Source organism: Erpetoichthys calabaricus, chromosome 17 (assembly GCF_900747795.2).
Source record: "Erpetoichthys calabaricus chromosome 17, fErpCal1.3, whole genome shotgun sequence".
Classification (NCBI taxonomy): Eukaryota; Metazoa; Chordata; class Cladistia; order Polypteriformes; family Polypteridae; genus Erpetoichthys; species Erpetoichthys calabaricus.
This window is the reverse complement of record NC_041410.2, coordinates 1,155,527-1,183,485: the sequence shown is the minus strand read 5'-3', so window position 1 is coordinate 1,183,485 and position 27,959 is coordinate 1,155,527. Positions and strand designations below refer to the sequence as shown.

Sequence of the window (27,959 nt, the reverse complement as noted above, 5' to 3'; positions counted from 1 at the left end):
AGAGCACTCATAAGAAATGAGCTACAGTGACAGTCTGAAAGAGAGCAACGGACAGAAGCTGATGGACCGTAGACCTGGGTGTCAGAACACAGCAGCCGGGACCTGCGTATCCCAACAACAGGCAAACAGGAGTAGCAAAAGAGGGGTGACTTATAACTGTGGTCTGCCAGGAAACAATCGCAGTACCGAACGTTACCAAAGCCAAACTGACCAATCACAGTAAGGCCAAAGTGACCTATCAGATTGCTCAAAGGGACTGGACCCACACACAGACCTTATCATTTTATTATATAGTAGATTTTCTTTTTTTTGCTCTCTTTGTAAATATTGTTCTGTTTATTTATTATTTGTGTAATTATATACAGTATTATTTATTGTTATTATTCTGTTCAGTAATTGTTTACTATGTATAGTATGTGTGTATTGTCACTTGGACTATCCATCCAACCATCCATTTTCCAACCCGCTGAATCCGAACACAGGGTCATGGGGGTCTGCTGGAGCCAATCCCAGCCAACACAGGGCACAAGGCAGGGAACCAATCCCAGGCAGGGTGCCAACCCACCGCAGCACTTGGACTATTTTTTAATTTATATATATATATATATATATATATATATATATATATATATAATATATCGTCACACACATGCTCATGGGAGGCAGCTAAAGGGCTCGAAGAAGGCTCATTTCATGCTGGACCGCGGGTGGCAGAGCGCACTGACCAATTCTATCTTTCTTCTGCAGACCAACTGCGAGAAATTCCGCCTGGGCCCGATGATGTCACTTCCACTTCCAGCCCCGTTGATGTCAGTTCTGGTTCTGGTCCTGATGACATCAGTTCCCCTATCTGGCTTTGAAGACCCCATTTTGTTTGTTACAAATCAGTTCAGTTGTGGACTCAGCTCTGTAAAGAGATACTGTTGGTTTATTCTTTGTTTTCAACCAAAATCTTCAAGTATACAGGGTGGCTACCCCAAACCTTTGTGGTGTGTCCTTGGCATCATTTGACTATATATATTGTGATAAGTCAACCACTCCAGACCTCATAAAGGTTTGGGGCAGCCACCCGACAGCAAAACATCAAGTATTTGAACAAAGATGTTCATAAGACCGAGTCCAAATCAGAACTGTTAGACTGGAGGTAAGCTGGTGGCTTTAAAGGCCCATAGAGGAAGTGATGTCATCTGGGCCGGAACTGGAAGTGATGTCATCTCTGGTGCCGGAGATCTGTGGGATTTCCCGGGACTGACCTGCAAGGAACTGAGAAAGACAGTCAGTACACCCTGCTGCCCCCTGGTGTGGTGTAGTATTAGCACTACTCAAGCCCTTCAGCTGCCTCCCATTGGCATGTGTGTGTCAATATATATAAATATAGATATATATATATTTTTTTTAGAGTATTGCTTTATTCCTGTACATGTTGGGTTCATATGCTCAATAATCATTTTCTTAGGAGCACCTGTACACCTGCTTATCCATAGAAAGCCACGGTTGCAATGGACCCTGGGCTCACTCACACTGGACAGCTGAAGGCTGGAAGAACGTAGCCTGGTCTGATGAATCTCCGTTTCTGCTGAGGCAAATAAATGGTTGGTGCCAACAGGATGAATCCATGCACCCAATCTGCGTAGTGTCAACACTTCAGGCTGGTGGTGATGGTGAAATGGAGTGAGGAATGTTTACTTGGCACACTTTGGGTCTCTTAAAACCAATCGGTCATTGTTTGAATGCTACGGCCTACTTGAGTGTTGTTGCTGACCACATGTATTTCTTCATGGCCACAATTTATGCATCCTCTAATGGCTACTTTCAGCATGATAATGCCACCATTTTACAAAGCACACTGCTTGTGTGGTGGTCGAAGCCCATTTGGATCCTTAAGCTTGGTTTGGGGAGGGGGGTGTCCAAAGTGTGCACTTTTTGACTTACCAAAACAGAGCCCCTCAGCATTCATAATGTGGCGTTGATTTCTGCATTATGGACACTGGATTATGGATTTCTGAAGCACACCGCTTGAGCTACATAAATGGCACCCTATGTCAATTAATAGATTGACCAGCTCTGCATGACCATGACAATGACTTCAGTGTTCTTCAGTGGCACTCCTAGTCACTGGATCAGAATGCAACAGAACACCTTAGGGATGAGGTAGAAGAGGAGATTCACAGCATGAACGTGCAGCTGATAGATCTGCAGGAATTGTGTGATGAAATCATGTCAGCATGGAGCAGAATCTCAAAGGAATGTTTCCAACATCTTGTGGAATCAAAGACATGAAGACCAGAATGCTCAAGGAGACCCTATCTAGTGTTAGTATGGTGGTCCTTAGAAACTGATCAGTGAGTGTGTGCTGAAACATTTGTAAAAACTTTATGTATATCAGTTTTCTGGATCCATATTAAGCCCTCAGTTGGTCATGTATGTGTAAGTGTCACTTGGCGTGTTGATTATCTAAAGGTGTGCTGCGTGGAGTGAATGAAACTTTAAAGCCATCAGAGTTCCACATGAAGCCAGCAGTAGCCTTGTGCTGAGAGGCAGGCCAAGTGCAGCGCCACCCACTGGCCACATATTATATTCACAGTACAGAGTTGATATTCTTTGCACTGTACGCTGTTTGCCCAATAACATTTTAACAAATAGTTTTTCAACTTACCTTCTCCAAGTTAAAATAACCACAAGTAAAATTATGAAAAGGGACGCAACAATTCCAATAATTACATGAAGAAGAATGGTGTTCAGTGGTGAGGCTGAAATGAGAAAGGAGGAACAAATCAGAGAGTTAAAGGGAAAATATGTTGAAGCTGCCTGTCTGTTAAACGCGGACATCCTGACTTCATCTGCACACACACACACACACACATTTCAATGACATGTAAAACGAACTTCATCTATGAACCTGCGATTGACCCAAGTCTTTAAATGCTGATCTATTTTGGGGCCTTTGGATGGCACTTAATGCCAGAGGAGTGTCACTGGAGTACTGTATACTATTTATCTGTGTGCTGATTGGTGCTGTTGGTATAAAGGAGTTCCAGTCCCATTTCTTGATACACTTCTGCTGAATAATTTGTTGGCTGAGCATTCTCAGTGTTTGTGTGTTAGAGAGAGGATGTTCAGCATTGTTGATAAAGGCACTCGGTTTTGCTTTAATTCCCTTTTTTGCTACGACCTCGAGGGGGTCCGGAGTGCATCCTTTAACTGAGCTTGCCCTTTTGACTAGCTTGTTGATTTGGTGGTCCTCTCTTGAAGTGACGTGACCAGCCCAGCACACCACACTGTCCATCACAGAGCTGAAGAAGATTTGAAGGATGTCACTTCCCACATTAAAGGAGCACAGGCTCCAAAGATAAAAGAGTCTGTTCTTCTCTAGTTCCTCTGTGTTACGAGACCAGTCCAACCTGTCATTATTGTAGACCCCCCCAAGTACTTGTGAGAGTGGACCACCTCTACATCCACTCCTCGAGCAGTGACCAGACATGGGGGCTCTTTGGTGTGTCAAAAGTCAATAAGCAGTTCCTTGGTTTTGCTAATGTTAAGATGCAGATAATTCTCTTTGCACTGATATTTATAAAATAAAATATTTATTTTAACAGAAATGCTCTGTAGTACAGGAAGCTCCTAAGAACACAAAAGGAAGCACCTGAGAAGACAAGGTAATCCACAGCAAACACAGTCCCAAAAGAGAATCCCAAGGCAAAGTCAAAAACAGAGCACCGGGTCAAAAATCCAGGAAATCACGAAAAGCACAAAGCAGAGCAGAACACAAGTAAGCCCTCCACTCCCTGGCACATCCAAAATGAGCCATCAGCAGGTGTGGAAGGCCCTCCCATTTATAGGGCGGAGCCTGAGCCTAGCGGTGAATGGCAGGTGACCCCGCCTCTTGGGGAATCACCTCTAAAACACATGAGACAAAACATGGGCTACATAGACACATAGACAAAACCAAAAATAAAGAAGAAACACCAAGTACGTAAATTAATTATTTAAAAATGAAAAAGAGACATTAAACATGAACTTGAATCCCAGCCAGAAAAGGAACCCTGGCTTAGCCGTGACAGATACACTTAGCTTCTTCAAATATCGGCTTACGCTGCAGTTAATAAAAGTCAAAGACAGCTCCTGGCAAAGCAGGATGCACTTGTGGGGTGGAATTCCTGGCAGTTGGCTCCGTCCACTACAAGAGTCTGGGTGGCATGTTTCCTAGCAGTGATGTTGTCCACCCGTCTGTAGGTGAGCTTCAATTTTCAATGCAATTACCTGAGCTTTTATACTTTTCTCATGGTTTTTGGTTCCAAAATAAGCACATGCCTTTTCCAAACATTGGGGTTCAGTCTTTCGACTTGGGCTATTTCATTACCACTAATAACTGAAAGCCAAAATACTCAGAGTAAGATCCACAAAAACACATAACAGCAATAACAATGTATGTCTTGTACAGCCTAAACTCTCAGAAGGAATGCCGCAATGGGCTTTAAAAGGCCCTGGTTTTTGACTCCCTAAGAAGACAAGAAAAAACTCCCAAAAACACCCCTGTAGGAAAAAAATGGAAAAAAATCTTGGGGATGGCCATAGAGACAGGAACTGGACAGGGTTTAAAACCAAAGTTCTTTGAACTGTGAGGCACCAGAGCTAATGACTGTGCCAGTGTGCCACCCATAAGTTTAGTAAAACAAGACAAAATATCAGGAGAACTCTTTGATCCTTAATTAGGAAAATTAAATTGTAACCTCTTTGTGACTGTCACCCTCAAATCAGCTGTGTGATACTTACGCTGTATACGTAAAGTCACGGCTGTTGAATTTTGTCCTCCATACTGGTTGCCTGCCTGACAGTAATACACCCCGCTGTCACTAGGTGTCGCTGCTGAGATGCTCAGATTCTGCCCGGCTGCTCTTCTGGTGGCGTCAGATCCGTTTCCTTTAAACCAGGTGTAGTTCCCAGATGGGTTTATAACCGAGATGCAGCTCAGCATGACTTGAGTTCCCTCCATGATGTCAGCTGCAGGATAAATGTATGCAGTAGTTTCCTTTGGAGGATCTAGAAAAAGATATTATGACTGAGTAAGAAAAAGGGCGACGTAATTCTATCATCACATTTAAAATGATGTTGTTCAAGGAGTTAAGAAGGATGAGACCTCAAATCCAAAGGAGTGAACATTTGTAATACTCACAACTTCACTAATATGCCGACTGATGAATAGTGTTGATCAGCAAATTTCGACAAAATGTTATTTGCATTGAATTTGCTGTGCTCGCGTTTGTCCTTGTTCGTCAAATTATTTACTGATAATTCAGCCAGTTTAGGATAACTTTTTTTTCAGTGTCCCATAATGCTTTGCGAGGCCAGTGAGACATCCCCCGCAGCTGTAACAACAGCCAACATTAGATGGGACCACCTCCCTCGGTTATGAAACTTGCACATCTCTCACTTCGTTCTTTCTTCTATGATCTCACAGAGACACGGTCCGCTCTGGTTGGCATCATGAAGAGCACATGATCGTTCACACAGATCTCACTGCAGATTTGAACACTTGGAGACACTCAGAGTTAGCAGAGAAAACTCACACAGATATAAACAGAACATTCAGACCAAAGGTGCTCAGGGAGCTGGTGAACGTCTATAGCGTCAGTATTCATACCAGTTTTTTACATTTTCCATAAAAATAAATGCTATAAAATGTAAAGCCATAAAGGCACATTAATACTGTGTGTAATAGATGAACTCAATTTAAGGAGCTTAACAGAGAAGTAAATCATGGCAGGTCCTCAAATTTTATTTTTATGAAACATACACAGCATAAATAATGAGTTATCTCTGCTTGTTGTCAAATGTGCAGGACGATCTTCGAGTGCCACATCAATACAAGAGAAGGAGGCGCGTACCCCGGGCATACGTAATTAGCCACATGGTGAGGAGACTCTTTGAAATAATAATAATAATAATGATAGATTTATTACTATTTGCAAGACATTTTTATCTTTTTGATAGAAGAAAAAGTGTAAAGCACCAGCACAGGCAGTTTGGAGAGCCTTCAGCACGACTTCAAAAAACACAACAAGCATGACGGGCCACTTTGAATGATCTACCTTTGTATGAATGTATAAATATTTTAATTAGAAATCCTTTATCTGATAAAAGCAAATGTTTGTTTTGCACTTCATTGGTTACATTTTGCTTAAAAACACCAGGCTGATTTTGTATTTTCATATTTAGTTCAGTTTTTTTTTTATTTTTATATTTAGAATAGTTACATTTATTAGAAATTATCATAGCATTAATTAATGATAATAATCCAGTTAAATGTGGTATATCTTTTTTTTTGTAGAGTAATCCATGGAAAGCACCTTGAGTTGCATGTAAATGTATGATAAGGTGCTATATAAAAAAATATTATTAATAATATGATGTTGGAGATTAACAAAGTATATCAAATCAAATCAAAAATATGTAGCACGGGTTCAAGTAAAAGCTGCAGTCCTATAGAGAACACATTACCTGCTGGATACAATGCTTATATAATTAACCCATTCATTTACTTAATGCACACTACTGCTGCCATTGTACATATTGATATTTACTTATTGATATTTATAGATTTGTGCATTTATCATTTCTTATCCCTTTTCATATTCTACTTATGCACAGTCCTGGAGTTTATCAGTTCAGCATTTCACTACACACAGCACTGTGTTTAACTGCATGTGACCCAATAAAAGTGGATTTGATTTGCTTATTTATTTCCAAACAACAATCAAGGCTCAGTGTGTTCTCAAGTGTTTCCTTAACAGGCCGTTAATCCATGTTCTTCACACAAAATCACTGCTTCCATCAGAACACTTTTCTTCACTCTCCTCCGAGCTCTCAAATGTATTCCATTGGAGGGTCTTTGTTTCAAATTCCCGCTTGGCCACAACTCAACTCAAGGTTAAGGTTTTGATAACCAAAGATTTGGAGCCTCCTGGTAGCCTCAGTTGTTTTTACAATTATTATTATTATTACAAGGTTAAATCAAAAAGTAAAGGCAATTTGAGGACTGGACTAGTGGCAGAAAATTGTGTTGTGTGTGTCTGAACTACCCATAAGCCATTGCAAACATGATGTATTGTGCCAGCTTTTATCTGTTGTGGCTGGTTATTTAAACTGTTTCTCCTCTTTAATTTACTATCTGATTATTATTTTGTATTACATTTTTGAGAACATACAAAGATGGATTTTTTTGTTCTACACCTGACAATAAACGTGACTTAACTGTTAGGAAAAGTTCAAAAGTGATATCTACTTTACATGTTATGCATGCCTGACCATCCCTCCATTTTACTGCTTTATAAATTTATTTCATTGCCCCCAGTGTATTATTTATTAACGTGTTCTTGTCTAAATATTTAAAGTTCTTTGGTGCATTTGGCTTTTATACTCATGTATATTATTCTGCCCTCTTTTTCATATTTCTCTACTGTAGTCTTCTTTCACACTCCTGTTACTGGTAGCAGCCCAACTCCTTTCTCCTCGGCCCTCATGGTCACCATAACATCTCAAGCATACCAAGTGCTGTTTATACCTACATTGTACATTCAGAGTCACAGATGAGTTGCCGTCTCCAAACTCGTTTTGTGCCCGACACAAATACTCGCCGCTGTCACTGGGGCTCACCGTCTCGATGGTCAAGTTCTGCCCAAAACTTGTCAGGAGCACAGAAGATCCATTCACCTTGAACCAGGTGTAGTTGCTGACTGGGTTTGCATTGGATGTGCACTGCAGGTTCACGGTGCTGCCCTCCAAAATATCTGTAGAAGTATTAGCGATGATGCCGGTGTTCTTTGGAGTGTCTACATGGGAAGATACAGTGAATTCATATTAAACCTAACAAGCACATGAATGTATACCTTAGTAATCCATTACATCTACTTTCTGTACAAAGTGGATCTGAAAATTGAACAAAAATCAATCAGTGTCATCACTGTGTCTCACACCATATGCCTCCATAAGTACAGGCCATGTTTTGGTTTGAGAGACGCCTTTTAGGGTTCCAACATCAGTCAATTCAGTTGGATCTTTTACTTTATCTTATAAAGAAGAGCGGATACTGATGACAAAATAATGAAAAGAGGCCACCATTCAGCATCCATAAAATAATCACATTGAAACACAGGAGAGAGTCAATCATGAGCTGAACGAGTGGAACAAGTGGTAAGAAACAGTAAAAGAACATCACAGTGAACCACATAATGTTATTCAACAACTGAACCCTAAGAACTCCTGCAGAAACACTGGAGACCAACTCCTTACAGACGAGAATAAGCTAGAAATGGCGACCACAATGAGCTCCTGTGAGCAAAACCAATAAAGACACCATGAGCAGCAGGAGGCCAAAGATGGCTGAGAGGACAAGCAGGCAACGTGTCACAATAAAGGTTACCAAGTAATGTGGAATCAAAGGGACGCAAGGATGGAAAACAACACTTGGCATGGAAAGAACTTCATATGGCAGGAGCAGAACGGGCAGCTCAATGTATTTAAACCACATGACAAATGAACGCCGCGCAGTGTGTCAAAACCTTAAAAGTCAAAACTTTAAAACCCAAATAATACTGATATTTTTTTCAGCTATGTAGCACTTACAAAACAAGGCAGTAGAAGAGACATAATCTTACACCAGACGTGAAGAAGGACACTCGCTGACGCACTGCTGTTTCCAGTCCCCACTGGGTACCACACTGTGCAGCTGATGTTCTTCATGTCGAGTTGATATGAAGCTCTAAAGGTCAGCAGTGATGATAAGGACTGACTCCCATTGTTGCTGGTGATACTTTGAAGCACCGTCCCGTTCAGAGTGTCACTCCATGTCAGAATGGGTGGTTGTTTGGGACAGGACAGTGGAGAGCTGCAGTTTAAACTGATGTTCAAGTTCTCCTTCACTGGACTTGTTGCGTTGAGCAGAGGGGCATTCGGTGTGTCTGTGGAAGAATAAATTGTACAGTTTAAGTCATGGCAGAGGTGAACTCCAGAAGTGTCTGGAATGAGTTGATAATAAAATAGAAGACTCCCTCTGCAAACTTATATTGAAATAAGTGAGTCCAAAGAAACAATCTGAATGAGAACAGGCCATTCGGCCCAAAACCACTCTCCAGTCCTGTCCACTTAGTTCTTCTAAATAACATCAAGCTAAGTTTTGAAGGCCCCTAAAGTCCTACTGTCCTCACTACTTGGTCAATTATTCCAAATGTCTATCGTTCTTGGTGAAAAGAAAAACGTCATGATATTTGTGTGAAATTTATCCTTAACAGGTTTCCAACTGTGTTTCCATGTTATTGAAGAACTTATTTTAAAGTCACCATCTCAATCCACTGGACTAATTCCCTTCATAATTTTAAACACTTCAGTCAGGTCACCTCTTAAACTGTAAAGGCACAGCTCTTTTAATCTTAACTCCTAACCCCTGTAGCCCTCAATCAGCCTAGTCAATCCTCTCTGGACATTTTCTAGTGCTGCTTTACTCCTTTTTGTAGCCTGGAGACCCAAACTGCACCCAGGAGTCCAGATGAGGCCTCACCAGTGTGTTATAAAGCTTGAGCAGAACCTCCTGTGACTTGTACTCCACACATCAAGGTGCTATATAACCAGATCTTATGTTTGCTTTTCTTAATGGCTTCTGAACACTGTCTGGCAGGTGATAGTGTGGAGTCCACTACAACTCCTAAATCCTTCTCATGAGGTGTATGTTCAATTTTTAGACCCCCCATTGTGCATTCAAGCCTCACATTTTTACTTTTTAAGTGTAATACTTTACATTTACTGTACTGACATTAAATTTGCTCAAATCTGCCCAAGCCTGCCTGCTGTCACAAGTCCCAGCTTGCCACATCTCAGCAGGATATCCCAAGTGATATTTTGCAAGGTCTTCTGGGTGAGGACATACTCTTTCCACCCAGGGCCTTTTCCCTGCCTCTCCTACATAACAAAGACCCTTCTTGTGCAATGCTTTGGAGGTTCTTACACCATGAGCAATCTCTTCAATTACATTTACTGACGTTTGTAACTGAAATGCTACCACAATAAGTGCCACTCTGGTTCAGTAACTAATATAGGTGGGTGGCCAAACCTGACAGTGGAGTTGTGGTTTCCTTTTTTTCCATTTCTGTATGATGGACTGTCCAGAGTTCCAAAGTCTGTTCAGTATCTTTAATGTGGTCTTGTCTGCTTCCCCAGATCTGTGCTCCTCTACAGTATACCTACGACTTGTTTGGAATGCTCTTTTGCTTTCATTTTGGTTTGCTTTGTGGAAAAACTCCAACGACACTGCTGGAATAGTAATAATAATAATAATAATAATAATAATAATAATAATAGTAATAGTAATAGGAGATAGAAGATTCACCCTCATCTGTTTATTGAGAACATGTCAGCCATGCATTTCTCACACAGGTGGAGATCCCACACAAATTCAGGTAGCTGGTCAGGTGATACACGGTACCCGAGCTAAGTTAGCCTTAAATTGACAAAGGGTACGAATACTTTTGAAATGTCACAGTTTTGTGTTTTGTTAGGCTTGGCATGATATGCACTGTTTTGTAGACCAGCTAGAAAAGTTACCTTAATTTACTATGAATTTAGAATCTCAAGGTGATAAAGTGCAGTAGTACTTTCTGTGGCTAAATACCTTTTTTCAATGTGCTGTATGTGACTTAATCCAAAAAAAAGTCTCAGTATGAAACTTCCCAGTCCTCTCCGTTTTAACCAGCTGTGCCACCCCCTTGCCTTATTCTTGGTGCCTTTCTTCCTCCCCATCAGTCTGACCCCCTTAACGTACAACTCCAGACTAAACGTGACTTTGGTTTGTAGTTCACTGTAAACCCCACCTGACATTCACTCCCAGGTGGTCTCTCAAGTCATTTCATGGTAATCAGATAGCAGCACCCTCTAGTGGACACGGACACCATTGCTCCATTAAGCTCTGCCCTCCTCTTATAGATCAAGTCCGGTATTTTTAATTTTTTTTACAGTTATTTTCATTTGCTTTGAAAATCTTATATTCTTAAGTGAGGTTGTATTAGTTGATTAAAAAAGGGTCTCCTCAGTGTCTTTCAATTGTAGCCAATGGAGCACCAGTGGAAATGTGCAACACAAGTTTTAAAACACCCTTCAAAGCAGGGTTCAGAAATCACGTCCTTACCTAACACGTTAATCTGAACTCCTTCTGGATAGGTGTACTTAAAGCTGTCACTTTCAACCCTGAAATAATATGTTTGTGTGTTTGAAGTGCTCAGGTTTTCCAACAGCGTGGTGCAGTTTCCTTGTGTCACATCCCCAATAAGGCTGACGTTGACGTTTGCCCAGCCCTTTAGTGATGTATTTCCTCTGGATACTTGGGTCTGAGATGGAAAGCCAATGTTCCAAACTCCAACAGCCCCAGAGCTCGGTTTACGAGGCCCGAAGGTACACGGGATCAGCAGACAGGAGCTGCTCAGAGTTGTCATCTGTGCAGGAAGAGTGCAGTCGTCAGACCTCGAAACTGAAAAGGACAAAAATGACTCTGAGTTATTAACATTTCACATGACGTCCTCATTAAATTATTCATTCCGTTAGTCTCCTATGATTGGTATTATAAACCAAATAGACTAAGAATACAGCAGTGTGTTTGTTTGGGCATCACCTCAGCGTGATTTGTGACTTGTGCTGTCCACTCCATACATCAGGGCACATCTCTTTGGTGTCTTGTCATGATGTGTCTATTTCATATAAAATGTGTTTGGACGTCCTTCATAATTTGGACTGTCGCTGTGACCACTCGCTGGAGAGCTCTGTGATGGTAAGGCTCATGAGCTCACAATTTGTTAGTTGTCACCATTGACTGCACTCTCTGCTCTTTAAAGTGATTAGTTCATTACTTCTACATATTAGTGAAAAGCGGGCGTTGGTCCTTTGTTATTAGTACTGCACAACAGGCCTGAAAGATCAAAAGCGACTGTTGGTTTTGTACCTCCTTGATGGGAGAAGATTCCAAGACAGTAACTAGAAGGCTGTTTGCAAGTATGCAAGTGCAGCAAACAAAAGCTTGGCATGACATTAGAACTCAAGTTCATCTCCCTAGAGCTCCGTTTGATAAAAGTGTGTCATTACTCAAGAAAAAATGACGCCACCCAGACATCCCTGGTCTTTCATTTTACGCCTACCTCTGTTATGATCCTGCCACTTCAATATCTCAAAAGTGGACTCAAAAAAACAAATGCCATACAACCACAGGCAGCCTCACCCCAAACTCAAAAGGCAGGCTTACAGCCTTCATAGGCCCAAAAACAGAGTAAAGGCTTTTAAAGTTACGAAATATCAGAGGGAGAGAAAACGTTTGGGCCAATGAAAAAACACAGACAGTTCCCTGGTGTATTATATACATTAAATGACAGCAGCTGGAGTGAAGAACAGAATCAGGAAAAGGAAAGAGATGTATAAACTGACTAAGGTCAAAAACTGGAAAAACGAAAATTGAGAAAAAGAAGCTGAAGATATGAAACCAAAAATCAAATTCAGGGGGCACAACAAGAAAGTTAAAGTGAGAGAAATATGCAAAATGAAGGTCGAGGTCAAAAGGACAGAAGAATGGTCCTAACCAGTAATCAGTTATAATGCAAAGTAACTAAGACTGGGGATTTTAGATTGTTATCGGCAAATTTGGACAAATCAAAAACTGAACGACACTGATATTTTAAACCATCAGAATAATAACGTCACATGTCACCCACTCCTGACTGTGCTGTCTGACTATGACAAAGATACTATCAAAACGACTGACTAATAATGGTGCCACCTAACTGAAAACAGAATGGTGTCACAGGAGAATGTGAATTACTTTTGATGATATTTAAAACTCTTTAAATGGGAAAACAAATGTAACCATCAAACCCATTGCTCTCCAATGTCCCTAACTATGTTTTTGAGAAACTGCTTCTCTATTTAAACAGCAGGGGGCAGTCCCCCAGCTGCAGCATTAGGCGTCCCCATCCCCTTAGGTTGTACATGTACTCAACAGAATACACAATAGCATTGTGATTAATAAACAGCACAGTATTAATAAAGTACAATACAGATAGAACAAAACAAAAAAAACTTAATCAATAACTCAATAGACAGAATTATAGCAATAAAGAAAACAATAAAAAACATATAAATAAAGACTTTACTTACATTTGACAAGGAAGAGAAAAAAGGTCAGGATTCCTATAGTTATCTTGGAAAACATTTTGTGCATTCAAATCAAAGAATCTGGGAAAAAAAAAAGATGACAATAAATCTGAAGATGAGTCTAATTCTGCTTTGAACACATGACAATAAACTTGGACTAATGGGTGTGTGGCTCCTTTCAGGTTATCTATCTATCTATCTATCTATCTATCTATCTATCTATCTATCTATCTATCTATCTATCTATCTATCTATCTATCTATTATATAGTGCCTGTCACATCTATCTATCTATCTATCTATCTATCTATCTATCTATCTATCTATCTATCTATCTATCTATCTATCTATCTATCTATTATATAGTGCCTGTCACATCTATCTATCTATCTATCTATCTATCTATCTATCTATCTATCTATCTATCTATCTATTATATAGTGCCTGTCACATCTATCTATCTATCTATCTATCTATCTATCTATCTATCTATCTATCTATCTATCTATCTATCTATCTATCTATCTATCTATCTATCTATCTATCTATTTCTGGGATGCTGAAGGTTTCACTCACCTTTATGAATATGGAACTCTCTTGCTGCTTTCGTTTCACTGCTTTTCTTTTCAGGTACTAGAAGGAAGAGGAAGCTGCTACACTTTAATAGAAAAGACTTCACTTTATCATCTTTGTTTCATTTTTTGTCACCAGCTATCCCATTGTTTATCACACTGGCACCAATCACAAGAGCAGGATTAACATTACAAGGCACAGAGATGATGGCCAGTTCAATTACTGCAGGACTGAAGTATCCATCCATCCATTATCCATCCCGCTATATCCTAACTACAGGGTCGCCAGGGTCTGCTGGATCCAATCCCACTCAACACAGGGTGAAAGACAGGAAGCAAACCCCGGGCAGGGCACCAGCCCACCACAGAGAACTGAAGTCTCCAAATGTAAAGTCCATTTTATTTAATGCCATTCTTTTGTCAGTTTTCTAAGGGTACTTTCTCCATTAGAAGGTCACTGGGAGTTACCGCATGTTGGCATGTCACTCCATCACATGCTGAATACGTACACTGACGCCCATACCACACACATGTACGGTACAATTTAGCATCACCCATCCACCTAACATGCATGCAGTTGTACCGAGGGAGGAAACTGGAGCACCACTGTGCTCATCTTGCCGCCCTGAATTTATTTTCAGATATTATAAATGCAGTTTCCAGATATCTCTGTTGTTTAATTTGACTTGTCAGATATTTAGAAAGGAGAGAGTGTTTCAGTTTCTTCACTGCGGGAGGGCGCCATCAGCTTACTTGTTTATTCCATTTGTTATTTTTGAGAATTTATGCTGGTGTTTGTCATTACTAAATGACTGATTGTTCCAGTTCTGACGTGTTTGTGTCAGGTCCGATGTGTCATTTGCACCTTTTGTATATAATGATGATACAAGTGAGGAGGATTTTATTAAATAAACAGAGCATTTTGAACGTTTTCACACCCCTTCACATTTGATTGTGTTGTAGATTTGTGCTAAAATCATTTCAATTCATTTTTCCCTCTTCAAGCAACACTCAGAACCCCAGAGTGACAAATTTAGTCTTACAAACAAACTTCAATTTCAATATTTCCACTTTAATCTCATAATTTATTTTGTCATTAAAGTAGAACATCGTAATCTTCATTTTAAAATCGGTGTTAAATTTACAAGAGTTTCTCAAATGCAATTATAACTAAATAAGCAGGTTAAATGCTTTGTATTCTAAGCGTTCTATGTGTGTGAAAAAGTATGTGCTTCTGAAACGGACTTTCTCTTTTGTAGACAGGAGTGTGCAGGCAGTGATCTCCACACAGAATACATTACATTCATGAAATTACAGCTCTCTAAACGTTTCAGAATACTAAGATGTATACTAAGATGTATATTTTCATGATGAAATGCATTAAAGCAGGTATTTAACATAGGGGCACAGTGCCTCAGAGGTAGCGATGAGCTGGTGCCCCGTCCGGAGATTATTCCTGCCTCCCACAATATGCTTGCTGGGACCCTTTAATTTATTGCAGCAGTACTGCCTCTTTCAAACTTACCAACCACCAATTCCTGTTCTTCCATCTTCTTTTTCCACGTAACCAAGTGCTACACAATAAGCTCTGCAATAAATGTCAAACCAGCTGCAAGTTTAGAATGGCGATTCTTCAAAACTTTTAAGGAACATTAAAAAATCTTCGTAATGCTGGGTCACACCAGACCCAGCAAGCATACAGCACGAGGGAGGACCAATTCCTGGACAGGGCACCAGCTCATTGCTACCACTGTGCCACCATGCCCCCCCCCCCCCCCACATGTTTAATTATTAACAGTATACATTATTTAAATTATGCCCTGCGGTGGGCTGGTGCCCTGTCCGGGGTTTGTTTCCTGCTTTGCACCCTGTGTTGGCTGGGATTGGATCCAGCAGACCCCCATGACCCTGTAGCTAGGATATAGAGGGTTGGATAATGGATGGATGGATGGATTATTTAAATTAGGTAACCATTTATCTGTATAATGTAATATACATACTTTAATGGATTTCATCATCAAAATGATATCAAGCATATATTCTAGTATTCTAACAGCACACAGCTCCATGAAGATAGTTCTTGAAAATCTAAATCTTAGAAGCCAGTCATCATCATCTGTAAATATGCGCTCTCTTCTATTGAATTGAACTGACTTCCTTTATTGTCATTTTATGGTACGATGAGATTCAATATGCAAATCCTCCAACTCACAGTATTCATGTTCTTCCTTGTCCTCAGTTTGTGTTTTAGCTTTTTTAGTTTACGGTGATCACGGAATATTTAAAAGTTTGTGATTGATGAAGACTCCGGCAGTTCACTCACCTTAATGAATTTGGAGCTCTCTTGCTGCTTCTGTTTCTCTGCTTTGTTTGTCTACCAGTTGAAGAAAGAGGAACCTGAAACACTTTAAAAGAGCAGATCTCACTTAATCACCTTTGTTTCCTTTTTTGTCACCTGCCAGTCCTTTTTCAATCAGGCCGTTGCTAACCACAGGAGCAGCGTGGCCATAACTGGGCACAGAGATCATGGCTGTTTACAGCAGGACTGAAGTGTCTAAATGTAGTAGAAGTTCACTTTATTAAATCTCATCCTTTTTTCGTGTTCCTAAGGTTACTTTCTTCATTACCGGGTCACTGGGAGTTAATGCAGGTTGGGATGTCAGGCCATTATAGAGTGTCCATGACTGTGGGATGAAGCTGCCAAGCTTGGATGAACAAACATGAACACATGACGAATGTCCAAGAGCCAGTGACCTGACAAGATCCTGCACCATGAACTCTTCAGATATGCCAAACTATTGACTGCCATGTCTTGTGCAATTACATAAAGCATTTCCTACACTTCAGTGGTCCTGACTCCTGCCAGATTAGAATTCCAATGTCACATTTGGCATTGTAGCAGACAATATGCATAGCAACTCTACTTTTATTTCTGGGGCTACCTGTGTGACAATGAAATCAAATTCTAATGACACCATTATTGACTTAGAAGGACAGGCCAGATGCCACAGCAGCAACAGATCCTAAAGAGTCCATTTAAAACAATTACTCACATCTTAAATGTTTATTTATTAAAAAAAATAATTAAAAATGATCAGAAACCACTTAATCCGATTCAGGACTAAGGAAGCATTGAGTGAAAGGCAGGAGTCATTTGTGAATGTCAGTCCATCACTGGCTCCCCTAATGCAATGTTAAACTTGGAAGGGAAACACAGGAAAATAAAAATACAGAACAATGGGTTATAAAAAATGATGTTAAAGAAGGATATGGTTAAGGGATGTTTTGTATACTGCAGTGGGTTGGCACCCTGCCCGGGATTGGTTCCTGCCTTGTGCCCTGTGTTGGCTGGGATTGGCTCCAGCAGACCCCCGTGACCCTGTGTTCGGATTCAGCGGGTTGGAAAATGGATGGATGGATGGATGTTTTGTATAAGAAAGAGAATAAATATAGTCTTAAGAAAGTGTTTTCCAGATGGCCTTGGACAACCAGAAGGAAAATGTAAAGAGATACCAAGAAGGAGAAGGTCAGCTTAAAAGCTCAACCTACAAAAAGACCCGCTAATAAATGAAAGTTTTTACTTTAAGTTGATATGCGATATGTTTATACATTTTAAGACTCCGCCACTTCCTATCAGAGGACTACATATTCAGGGCACTCCCAGAAGGTGCTGTCTCATTTGGGCAGAAGCTCAGAAGGAGATGGCGTTCTACTCCAGGCCTCACCTCAAGAATACAAAGGCATAGCAGCCCAATATTTGGCTTGTTTAGGCCACTGCACGCTACCTTTTGTTTCTCCTTAGTTTTTTGATTAAACAGGAGACCCAGTTTATGCCCCAACATTTATTTAGGATCCCATGTCATTCCTTGCACGACTCCACTGTATAATTCAGGTAAATCTGCAGCACACCAATTCTGTTTTATGGCTCTCATTGACATCACTGTGGAGAAGCACTGTGCGTTTCTTTAAAAATGCGACATGTTGCATATTTTGAGCTTGAAAATGCACTTGTCATGAACCTGGATAGAACATAGTCCCATGAATACCTCAAATTTTCCAGTAGAGGGAGGTAAGTATCAAACCCTGGCAAAAGAGCATACACAGGATCTTTAAAAAATAAAAAAATTTATTTTCACAAAATGCTCTGTAGCACAAAAATAACCTCCAAGCATAACAAAGGCCAAAGGTTTTGCATGAAACAACAAAGCAAGCCAGAGGCGAACAAGTCCAAATGCACAGATTTTAAGAAGTGTCAAAGATAGGCACAGAGGTCAAAATTCCAGAAAATCAACACTCAAAAAAGAAGCAATACATAGAGTAACTATTCAATGAAATTAATTAATGAACCGCAATGGACTGTAGGTTTCCCTCAGACTTTAAAGTGCTCAGGGTACTCCTGCGATGGACAGGTCACCCTGTTTCTTGGGGAACCACCAACAAAACACATGGAAAAGATACTTAGATATATAAAACTAAACAATCAACAATATTGAAGGATAAATTTGGTGTTTAATTAATTTAATTAATGACTTTATTAAAGGCATTAATAAAGTGAATCTTGCAGAATTGTTTTAATCTAACAATAGATCACATACTTGAGGATTGAGCATTTAAGACAGAAGCCAGGAAGCACTTCCTTACACAAAGAGTTGTGGGAATCTGGAGCAAACTGCTGAAGCATGGACTCGAGAACCTGCTAGAAGTTTCTGGATGTGAAATTGGGACAGCTTGGCTATTAACTTAACAAACTTAACCAAATTTCTTGTTTGCTGCATTTCTTATGTTTCTATGCTTCAGTTACATGTAGCATCATCCAAGATTGTGGGGATACTAAAGACTGTTGTGCATGTTAATTTTGTAAATTCTTATCTTAATTAATATTGCAGTCCATTTTGAATTTGATTTTTGGTTAGTGTCTGGGCTTTGATGGCAGTTATTTTGACTTCCTACTTACAACTCTGTTCTAGCATTTAGACGAAAGATTCATCTACAATAAAATACATTATCTATCTATCTATCTATCTATCTATCTATCTATCTATCTATCTATCTATCTATCTATCTATCTCTTTTCACTGGTTGGTTTAAAATCCTCCACTGCTCAGGTTTCACTGGTAGAACATCCTTCTTGTTGTTTCTTGGTTAATAAACTTTCTGTTTAATTCTTTGCATTTAACAGCCATATTCATCTCCATATATACATATACTTATAGTATATTTATTTAACTTTTTACAAATGAATCATTTTAGGACTTAAAGGTGCTTGTTGTGCACAATAACCATTTATTTAAATGTAGTAGAAATTGACAGTTACACCAGCCATTTATTGTAAGAGTTGAATTTGAACCCTGGTCCAATTTGCACCTGGCATGTGTCCAAGTCTCGTATCCTTCTGAGCTTATGCTTAAAAGTTGATGCTGTTATTTTATTATTCACTATGATAAACGTATTTCTTGTTATTTTATATAATCCCTCAAGAGGAAATGTTATATTTATGGCATAACCTTTCTTCTATAGTACTAGGTTTTCTGTTTTTGTACCCAGCTGGATCATAAAAAATTAGGCCATTGTTCTTTTACTTTTTGGAAAACAGGGTGTATGTGGAGAAACTCACACGTCTCCTAAAGTAACAATAAAAACAATACATTTAAAATGTCATGTACATCCTAAGCAAACAGGACTATAAATCAATTTGTGGTCATTTAAGGTATCAACATGTCCTGTTAGTAACAGGGTGTAACCAATCATGTTAAAAGTTTTCTGATTATGTAATGAATTCCGTTTTTGAGTAGTGACCTAATCAATGAATTGTATAAATTGAGCGCAGAGGACACTCTTTTCTTGGCAAAAACACTAACATGACAAGTTTTTGCCTCTTGTGAGATTTAGATAAAGAATAACCATCGACGCTTTCTCCTGCCTGTGTTTTATTGCTTAAATCGGGGCACTCAAGAAGGGGTTTGGGATGGGGGGGTGTCTGTATTCAAAATTCTCTTCCACATCATACATCTTTATTCTCTCCTGTTACCTGACGGCACTCACCTCAAGGTAACATATCGTCCTTGGCAAACGTTTGACTTTAGGTTGCGTAGGTCACTTAGCATAACACAACGACCCCATTCAGTCTAACTTGAAAAACAGTTCTGTTTTAAACCCGTATTTTAGGTTTTAGTAAATATTTTTAAATTGAATTAAGATAAAGCTGAAATGTACCATTAATCCTTTCATGGATTGATGTCTGTGTGTGTATCTTATTGTTATTTGTGCTGTTTTCCGTTGTTGTTGCATTGTTATTTTTCATATTTTATATTATTTTATATTGCTTATTATTCATTTACTTTATACTGTCCATTTAAATGTGCTTATGTTTGTTGAGGGTGGAGCCTCAGGGGGCGGAGCCAGCCTCATGGCACCACCCCTGACTCCTCCCTCTGACTAAGCTGAGAAGACTCAGGAGTTGGAGATCATTCATTTATAGTGAAGTTTCAATAGGTGTTGTGTTCTGTTTGGATTTACTGGTTTTTGATTATCTTCTGCTTTCTTCTTTTGGTTTGTGGCAAATCCTTTTTTGCCCTTTTCTGCATTTGGTAATTATTATTATTATTATTATTTTTGTTAAAAAATTATTTATAAAGATCATTTGTTCCCCCATTTTATATAAGATACAAAATATTTGTGGTCACCCTCCCCTCAGTTGTGGGTTTTTTTGTTATATTTTAGGAACCTTTAAGTTTAGTTTTAAAACTTAATCATCTTTTTGGGCCTACAAAGCTAAGATTAAGCTCACTTTGGGTCTTGCCTAGCTCCCCTTTTGTCATTCAAAGAAGTGAGCCTCATATTAATTCCTTTAGAAGCTGAGATTTTTTGACACTATTTCTTTGTGTTTTCAGCATGTTTGACCTCTGAGTAGACAGTCTCATGTCCTGAAGAGCCCTCGATCACTGGATCCCTTACGGCCCCCTTGCTGGTCTTTTCCATGCTTTTCTCTTTGGAAAACTCAAGGCAGGCGTACTCCAGATTTTCATTCGGTCCTTGATGCTCCTTCATTTGATCTCTGATGGCCTGGCTGTTGACATACACCACAGTGTCCTCATCCATTGGTGGGATGCCCTGTTAATGAAAAGAAGTGGGTCATTCTTGAGGGGTCATAGACACTTCATGCACGAATGCTTACATTATACAAAGTGGATTATTTACTCAGAATCCTTTAGGCTTTTTATTAGAAGCAGGAAATTTCAAATCTTTGGACAAGTATAATGAATACACAGACACACACACAAATTATATTCTTTGTCCTCTTTTAAGATTTTAGCTCATGGATCAAAGTGTCTTTGAACTCTGCTCTGTTCAGTCCTGATTCATTTTACTCTTTTTTTTAATTTTATTGGTTTTATTGTAAACATTCCACACAAATAGATCAATTTTTACAAAAAATAGGATTGAAAGCAAATCAACCGCCACCCCTGAGAAAGAGAGCATGGCTAACAGAGTAAAACTTCAAGCTAGTAAAAATAAATAAATTGATGATTTTAATAGGCGGATAAAGATAAATGGAGAAGAAAAAGACATGGGAAGGGAATCTGCTTCCTCAGTGCTTTAAGAGCTTATTTTTAAAATATTATTAATTAGATCCTGCCAGGTTTTGAAAAAAGTTCTGCACAGATTCTCTCAGTGAGAATTTGATTTTTTCCAATTTCAAATAATATAAAACATCAGTTACCCACTGACTTAAAAGAGGAGAGTTAGGATTCTTCCAGTTTAGCAAAATAAGTCTGCATGCCAGTAGTGTAGTGAAGGCCATCGCAGTTTGATTGTCCTTCTCCACTTTGAGCCCCTCTGTGAGCCCACCAGACACAGCTGTTAGTGGGTTAGGAGGGATTGGGACACCAAGGCTATTTGAAAGGCACTTCAACATTTTGGTCCAGAATGATGTTAATTTGGTGGAGGCCCAAAACATGTGACCCAGTGAAACTGGAACTTGATTGCAATGTTTGCAGGTTGGATTTTGCCCTGGAAACATTTTGGCCAATTTTAAGTGAGAGAGAGGAGCTCGATATGTAATTTTAAGTTAAATAATTGTATGCTTTGCGCATATGGAGCTCGAGTGAATTCTCTGCATTGCTACCTTCCACTTCTTTTCTGAGATGTTGAGGGAGAGGTCTTATTCCCATTGTCCTCTTGGACCTTTGAAAGGGAGGGACTGTAAAATAATTTAATATATTGCAGAAATGCTGTCTGAGTCCTCGAAACTGAGCGATATTTATACTCTTTTTCTAAAAGCCTCCCCTTTAGCACCTTCCCTGAGGTTTCTCCTTAAGAACGCAGTTCAGCTGTATTGTGAAATCAACCCTAACCCACCTTCTGGGTAGGGTGGGGGGGTGATCTCACGCTCTTGTAATGTTATCATCCAGTTGACACTCGGTATGTCCACCAGAGGGCGAACTGGAGGTGACTGCCAGCATTCTTTATGTTTGAGCGCCACCACCCTGCACTTGCTGTTTTGAAATTACATAGAGTTGGCCAGGTTGGCATTTCAACTATTTTTGGGACTCATTCTGACTTTGTGACTTGAGCCACCATATAGTATACAGTAATCCCTCGCTACTTCGCGGATTCACGACTTCGCGGATTTTATATGTAAGCATATCTAAATATATAACGCAGATTTTTCACTGCTTCGCGGGTTTCTGTGGACAATGGGTCTTTTTACTTCTGGTACTTGCTTCCTCAGTTGGTTTGCCCAGTTGATTTCATACAAGAGATGCTATTGGCGGATGGCTGAGAAGCTACCCAATCAGAGCACGCAGTTAAGTTCCTGTGTGCTGATTGGCTCAGCAACGGAGTGCTGCATTAACCAGGAAGTCTCATCTCACTCATTCAGCATTAACGTGCTCCTGCTTCAGGGGCCGTGTCCAAGCTTCAACAGAAGATGCAAATGATTGCAGAAAAGGTAAAAGTTTTGGATATGTTGAAGGAAGGGAACAGCTACACCATTACAGCATCAATAAGTCCACGATTCTTTTTATTTAAAAAGGAGGAAAAGTATATAAGATCTACGGCCGCAGTGTCCTTTAACCAGGGCACAAAACGAGTTGCAAGTGGATGTGATAAGGCAGTAGTCTGGATGGAATCTGCTTTAGGAATCTTTGCAACAAGGTCGACGACGTCATGACCGCCTACAAGCTGCTCTTCGACCGAAAAAAGAAGCAGCAGCAGCAACTGCCGATCACAATGTTTTTGCAGCCTCGCAAAAAAGAGCCAGTTCCTACTACTACTACTACTACTACTACGGATACACCTTCGGAAACCGTGGAGGAGGTGCCCCAGGAAATGGCACCGCCATCTGAAGAGACGTAAAATACAGTCATCGGCTGCGCAGTAAAAGTTATCATCACCTTCATCGTCATCATTTTTACTGCGCAGCATATTCATCACCATCATCACGTCATATATAGCTACGTGTACTTCGCTATTCAGTAAGTGTAAACTTATCTACCAATTTCATATTGCTTAGCAGTTGTCCCTGTTATTAACAGAGTAAAGGGTGGGTTGTAAACAATACAGGGAGGGTTTAAAAACGTCCAAATACACGTTAAATAATTAAATAAATATGGTGTCCCTACTTCACGGAAATTCAGTTATCGCAGTCGGCCTTGGAACCTATCTCCCGCGATAAGTGAGGGATTACTGTATATATATATATATATATTGTGAGGGATGGCCGGTCATATATTCCGGCCAACACCTCCAAGCCGCCAGATGGAGCCCTCCCAGCAGCATGGAAGTTCCCCGAATTCCAGCAGGGCCTCATGGACCTTGTAGTTTTTATAATCAGCCCTGCTGGATACCATGGGGACCACCAGGAGACGCTGTAGGGAGGCTCAGGGAATACTACTTTCCCTATAACCCGGAAGTGCGTCCTGGTCACATGGACAGAGGGAACGACGTGCTTCCGGGATGAGGAAGGAGAGCTTTCATCCGACCCGGAAGTGCTGGGGAGTCACATGGACAAGGGTTCAGGAGCACTTCCGGGTCATGGACTATAAAAGACTTTGGGAAACCCCAGACAAGTGAGCTGAGCTGGAAGGAAGGGTGGCTAAGTGTCTGGGAGAGGAGGAGTGAGAATTGTATTAGTGATTGTGTATTTAAAGTATTGTATAGTGTTTATGAGTAGTGTGGAGTGGAGGGTGTTTGGTGCACATTATTATAATAAAAATAACAAGTCTTGGACTTTTACCTGGTGTTTGGCATGGTACCTGAGGGTTCGAAGGAGCAATAGTGCCCCCTACTGTTACAATATATATATATATTGTGTGTATATTATTATCCAGTTGATGCTCAGAATGTTTCTGGTGTTCTCCATAAAAGTAACGGACAATTTTATCATGAAAGCTCCGTAGTATGATTTGTTTTGTCGTTTAATGTTTGTTTATGTTAATTATATTTTCTTCTTGCTAATATTATTCTTATTGTAACAATGTTGTAGTGGTAATTGAATTAAATCAACTTAATAATACTTTTCATTTAATTGACTTTTTTTTACGTCATCAAAAATTCTGCATGTAAAAACTTATTATACCTTATAACTTATACACCACAAAACAAAAATTAATCTGTCAAAAAACTTTAAAAAGGCTTTGCTTTTCCCATCATTTTTACACTCCCTTGAATGTATTCCACAATTATATTTTGATTAAAATATTATATTATATATAAGATAAGTAAGGAATTTTATTTTTATCTACCATAAACATTCTATATTTCTTTTGTGCGATTTTTGTTTATTCATTAATGAACTAAATGTCATTTGTTTCACAACATCGTAGCTAACGTGTTGTGTAACAATTTTTTCATAAAAAAGAAACAGGAAATTTTTGTAATATGTTCATAATCAAAAAGCTAATTTAATTAAGTTATTAAAATCGAAGGTAAAGTATAAAACAAATATAGCTATGATATTTAACTTATAATATTTATTTAAATAGGTAAAATATTTAAAGTTTAATTGATTGTAAAACAATTCCAATTGGAAGAGACTAATTGGAGATTCACTCTTGTATGTCTGTTATCATCCACTTGACGCTCTGAACGTTTGCACAATCATTGAAAGTTGCTGGAATCAATTCGGACGCCGCCTGTCCCTCACATGGACAACTTTGTGGCGTGTTCAAGGGTACGAGAGCCTTTATATCCTGGCTAAAGATGGAAAAACTAAAAACATTGTATGTGACAAGGCACTTCAGTAAACAATACAAGCACATCAGTCAGTCTTCATTGTCTGTTCATTTATTTTCCTCCTGGGTAACGCCAGGTATTTCAGTAGTTTCATTATAAAAACTCTTTGTGATGACCAACAGAAATGAGAAGGACAAATTCATCAGACAATGACAGCAAACTAATTGCACATAACTTTGAAATTTCTAAAGAAATAAAATGATTACCATTAAGTACGGAATGTTTTGTGATGTAGAATAAGCACAGGTAATGACAACTGTTAACATTTATTTATTTTAAAAATGGCATTGAAACAAATTCCTATGTACAGTGGATTCAGAAAGCCTTCAGACCCTTTTACTTTCTGCTCACTTTACTGTGTTGCAGATTTCATTTTAAATGGCTGTGTGATTTCAGTCTTTGACTTTTGATACAACTGCAAACGTTTCTGAAAACGTATTTTCACTTTGTCATTACAGGTTCTTGAGTGTAGATTGATATGCAAAAAGAGCAAATGAATCCATTTAAGTTGAAATCTACAACACGGTAAAGAGTGTAGAAAGTGAAGGGTCCGAATCGACGGTAAGACGTTACCAAACAGGCAAATCCTTCACATTTAATCACCTTGTCTTTCTTGGTGGTCTTCACTTCTGAGCCTCCTCCTGCTGCTTTATTGGATTGTCTTCTCCTAAATGAACAGAGAATAACAATCACTGTATACAGTAGGTAATACAGCGTGAATAGCCACAGCTAATTATAACAACGTTGACAGAGATATCCTTTGTAAATCCACACAGGTTGCGTGTCCCTGCTTTCAGGATATTTGCTTACTTGAGTTTCTCCTTTCGTTCTCAGACAGTAGGTTACCTTTTTGCACTTTTGAAGTGACGGCTCACAGGTCTTGTTAATCATCCTGCTCTCTCTTTGTACGAGTTAAGAATAAACGCGTTACTCTTCAAGAATAATCAAGAACTCAGGTTGAGCTGGAAGGCACAGGTACTGCCATGATGTGTTACGGGTCTCACCCTCAGGTTGTACTCTTATCGTTGTCATTGTGTGTTCAGGAAATGTTGCCTGTAAGGGACTGTGGCCCATGTATTCATGTTTAGTCTGCCCCTTTAAGACTTCCACCTACCGGGATGTGTGGGCCTGAAGAAAACCTGAGCGCCAGACAGATGTTAATAGTGGACATTTGGTGAAGTAAATGGGATGGTGGGTTATTTTCTTTTGTGAAATGTTTGTTAGAAAGCATAGCGTGAAGAAGTGAAGTGCAGTGAAGTGGAGTGAACACCTGCCCTCAAATCTCTACAGTAACCTCAGAAGGATTTTGGTGGTTTGACCCAGGAGAGGGGCACCTCTGTACAGGACTATCGGTAGCACTGAATGGTCCAAGGATGTCCATCTTGATGTGATGCTTAGACTGGACTTGAAAAAAAGAAACATTCTTCACAATTTTGGCATTGTCCAGTTTTAAAATTCAGCCAAGTGCTTAATGGCCACCAAGAACATTATATAGCTGGAATGTGACATATTAGAAATAAAAATATTGGGAAAAATATCAAAAGAATAGGAAAAAATAAAAACCACAGCATAATCGTGACTCACATTTAATCAGCCTCACAGCAGCACCTCAGGGCCATTTAAAGTTTTTCAGCCAGTGCTGCTTTGCAGTGACATTAGTTAACTTTAGCGGTTTTCTTTACTCTTTTTGTGCTTTATTTATTTTTTTGTTAAATTTAGCTGTCTTTTGGATATTTTTGATTTAATAATTTTGACTTTTTGCTCCTGATTTTTTTACAGAGCTTTATCTTTGTATTTAAACCTTTTGAAGTTTTGTATTTTGTTATTTGTTTGAATTCTTTCATATTTTTGTTTTTTAGTTTTGTATTTTGGATATTATTGACTTGTGTTCCTTTGTATTTCTTAATTTATTGAATATATTTTACATCTTTATTATAATTACATGCCACCGTGTGCAGAGTTTCCGGCAGTTTACTTCCCCTTTCTTTTGCATCACTGAGATGGTGGACAGGACAGCCAAAAGACATTTCAAAAAAGAGAAGAAGTACTGACCAAGCCCCTCTGCATGCCTACGGGCTACGTCACTAGACACTGGGGGACATTAGCACCTTTCTATGGGACAGGTGACTTGGAAATAAACTCTTTGAGGTACCAAACAAAGGCTGAGGACAAGGTGAGGAAGTGAGACCATAGAGGGCTGATGTTAATAAGTGGCAGTGTGTGGCCCCTCGCCTGGGAAACTCAGCTGAGTCTTTAAAGATGAAATTGGACAGGAGTGAAAGGTGTGCCCTTAGACGGCAGCACAAGGTCTGTTACTGTGGTCTCCTCAAAGCAAACAGCATGAAGGTCCTCTAAGAGACCCACCTCTCTAACAGCTAGGAAAGGCTCAGGGGTGCAGAAGCTCCAGTGGCTAATGGTGTCCATGTGGCCAAAGACATGAGAAGTGATTCTGTGACTTGTTCCAGACCTGATCCTGTGAGAAGATTTGAAAGCAACCACTTTGAGGGATCAATGTGCATAGAGACACACAGGGAGACTTGGGTAAGGAAAAGAATCAAAGGTCACAATAAATATCCCCTCTTCAATGCTTGGGGTCTGGAGCCATCCTAGGATGGGACATTGTAAGGCACATTCGGTGACACTGGGACAGTTTTTGAATGTCAGTTAATGGAAGATACAGTACATATCCCAGTGTTGGTACGTGTTTGTGGTGTCCCATCCAGAGCTGGGTCCTGCATTGCGGCTGATGCTTTTGTAATATTCTTTTTGCTGAATGTGATTCTGAATTGAATTAATTGGGAATAAATTTTGGCACCTTCTACAATAATCTAGTCTTCCTTATTAAGACTGGTGCTTTGGGCACCACTGCTACCTCATAGTCCTAACATTCTGGAATTGGATCCTGTGTCTGCCATTTCTACAAGTGGAGTCTGTATGTTATTCCTGGGTCTCTTTGTACTTTTTGCCTGGAATT

General features: G+C 39.5%; 1 protein-coding gene across 1 annotated transcript in view; it reads right to left on the bottom strand.

The window, feature by feature from the left end:
- The window catches only part of LOC114668088 (hemicentin-1-like), an 84,373-nt gene that overhangs the window by 38,027 nt on the left and 18,387 nt on the right, over window positions 1–27,959 (bottom strand). Inside the window, exons 9-16 of the mRNA XM_028823714.2 lie at window positions 25,589–25,652; window positions 20,622–20,860; window positions 16,185–16,261; window positions 13,755–13,811; window positions 11,174–11,512; window positions 8,655–8,957; window positions 7,566–7,829; window positions 4,774–5,040 (exon numbers count right to left, since the gene is read on the bottom strand). Of these exons, the coding sequence (XP_028679547.2) occupies window positions 4,774–5,040; window positions 7,566–7,829; window positions 8,655–8,957; window positions 11,174–11,512; window positions 13,755–13,811; window positions 16,185–16,261; window positions 20,622–20,860; window positions 25,589–25,652 (1,610 nt within the window). The remainder of the gene's footprint in view (window positions 1–4,773; window positions 5,041–7,565; window positions 7,830–8,654; window positions 8,958–11,173; window positions 11,513–13,754; window positions 13,812–16,184; window positions 16,262–20,621; window positions 20,861–25,588; window positions 25,653–27,959) is intronic.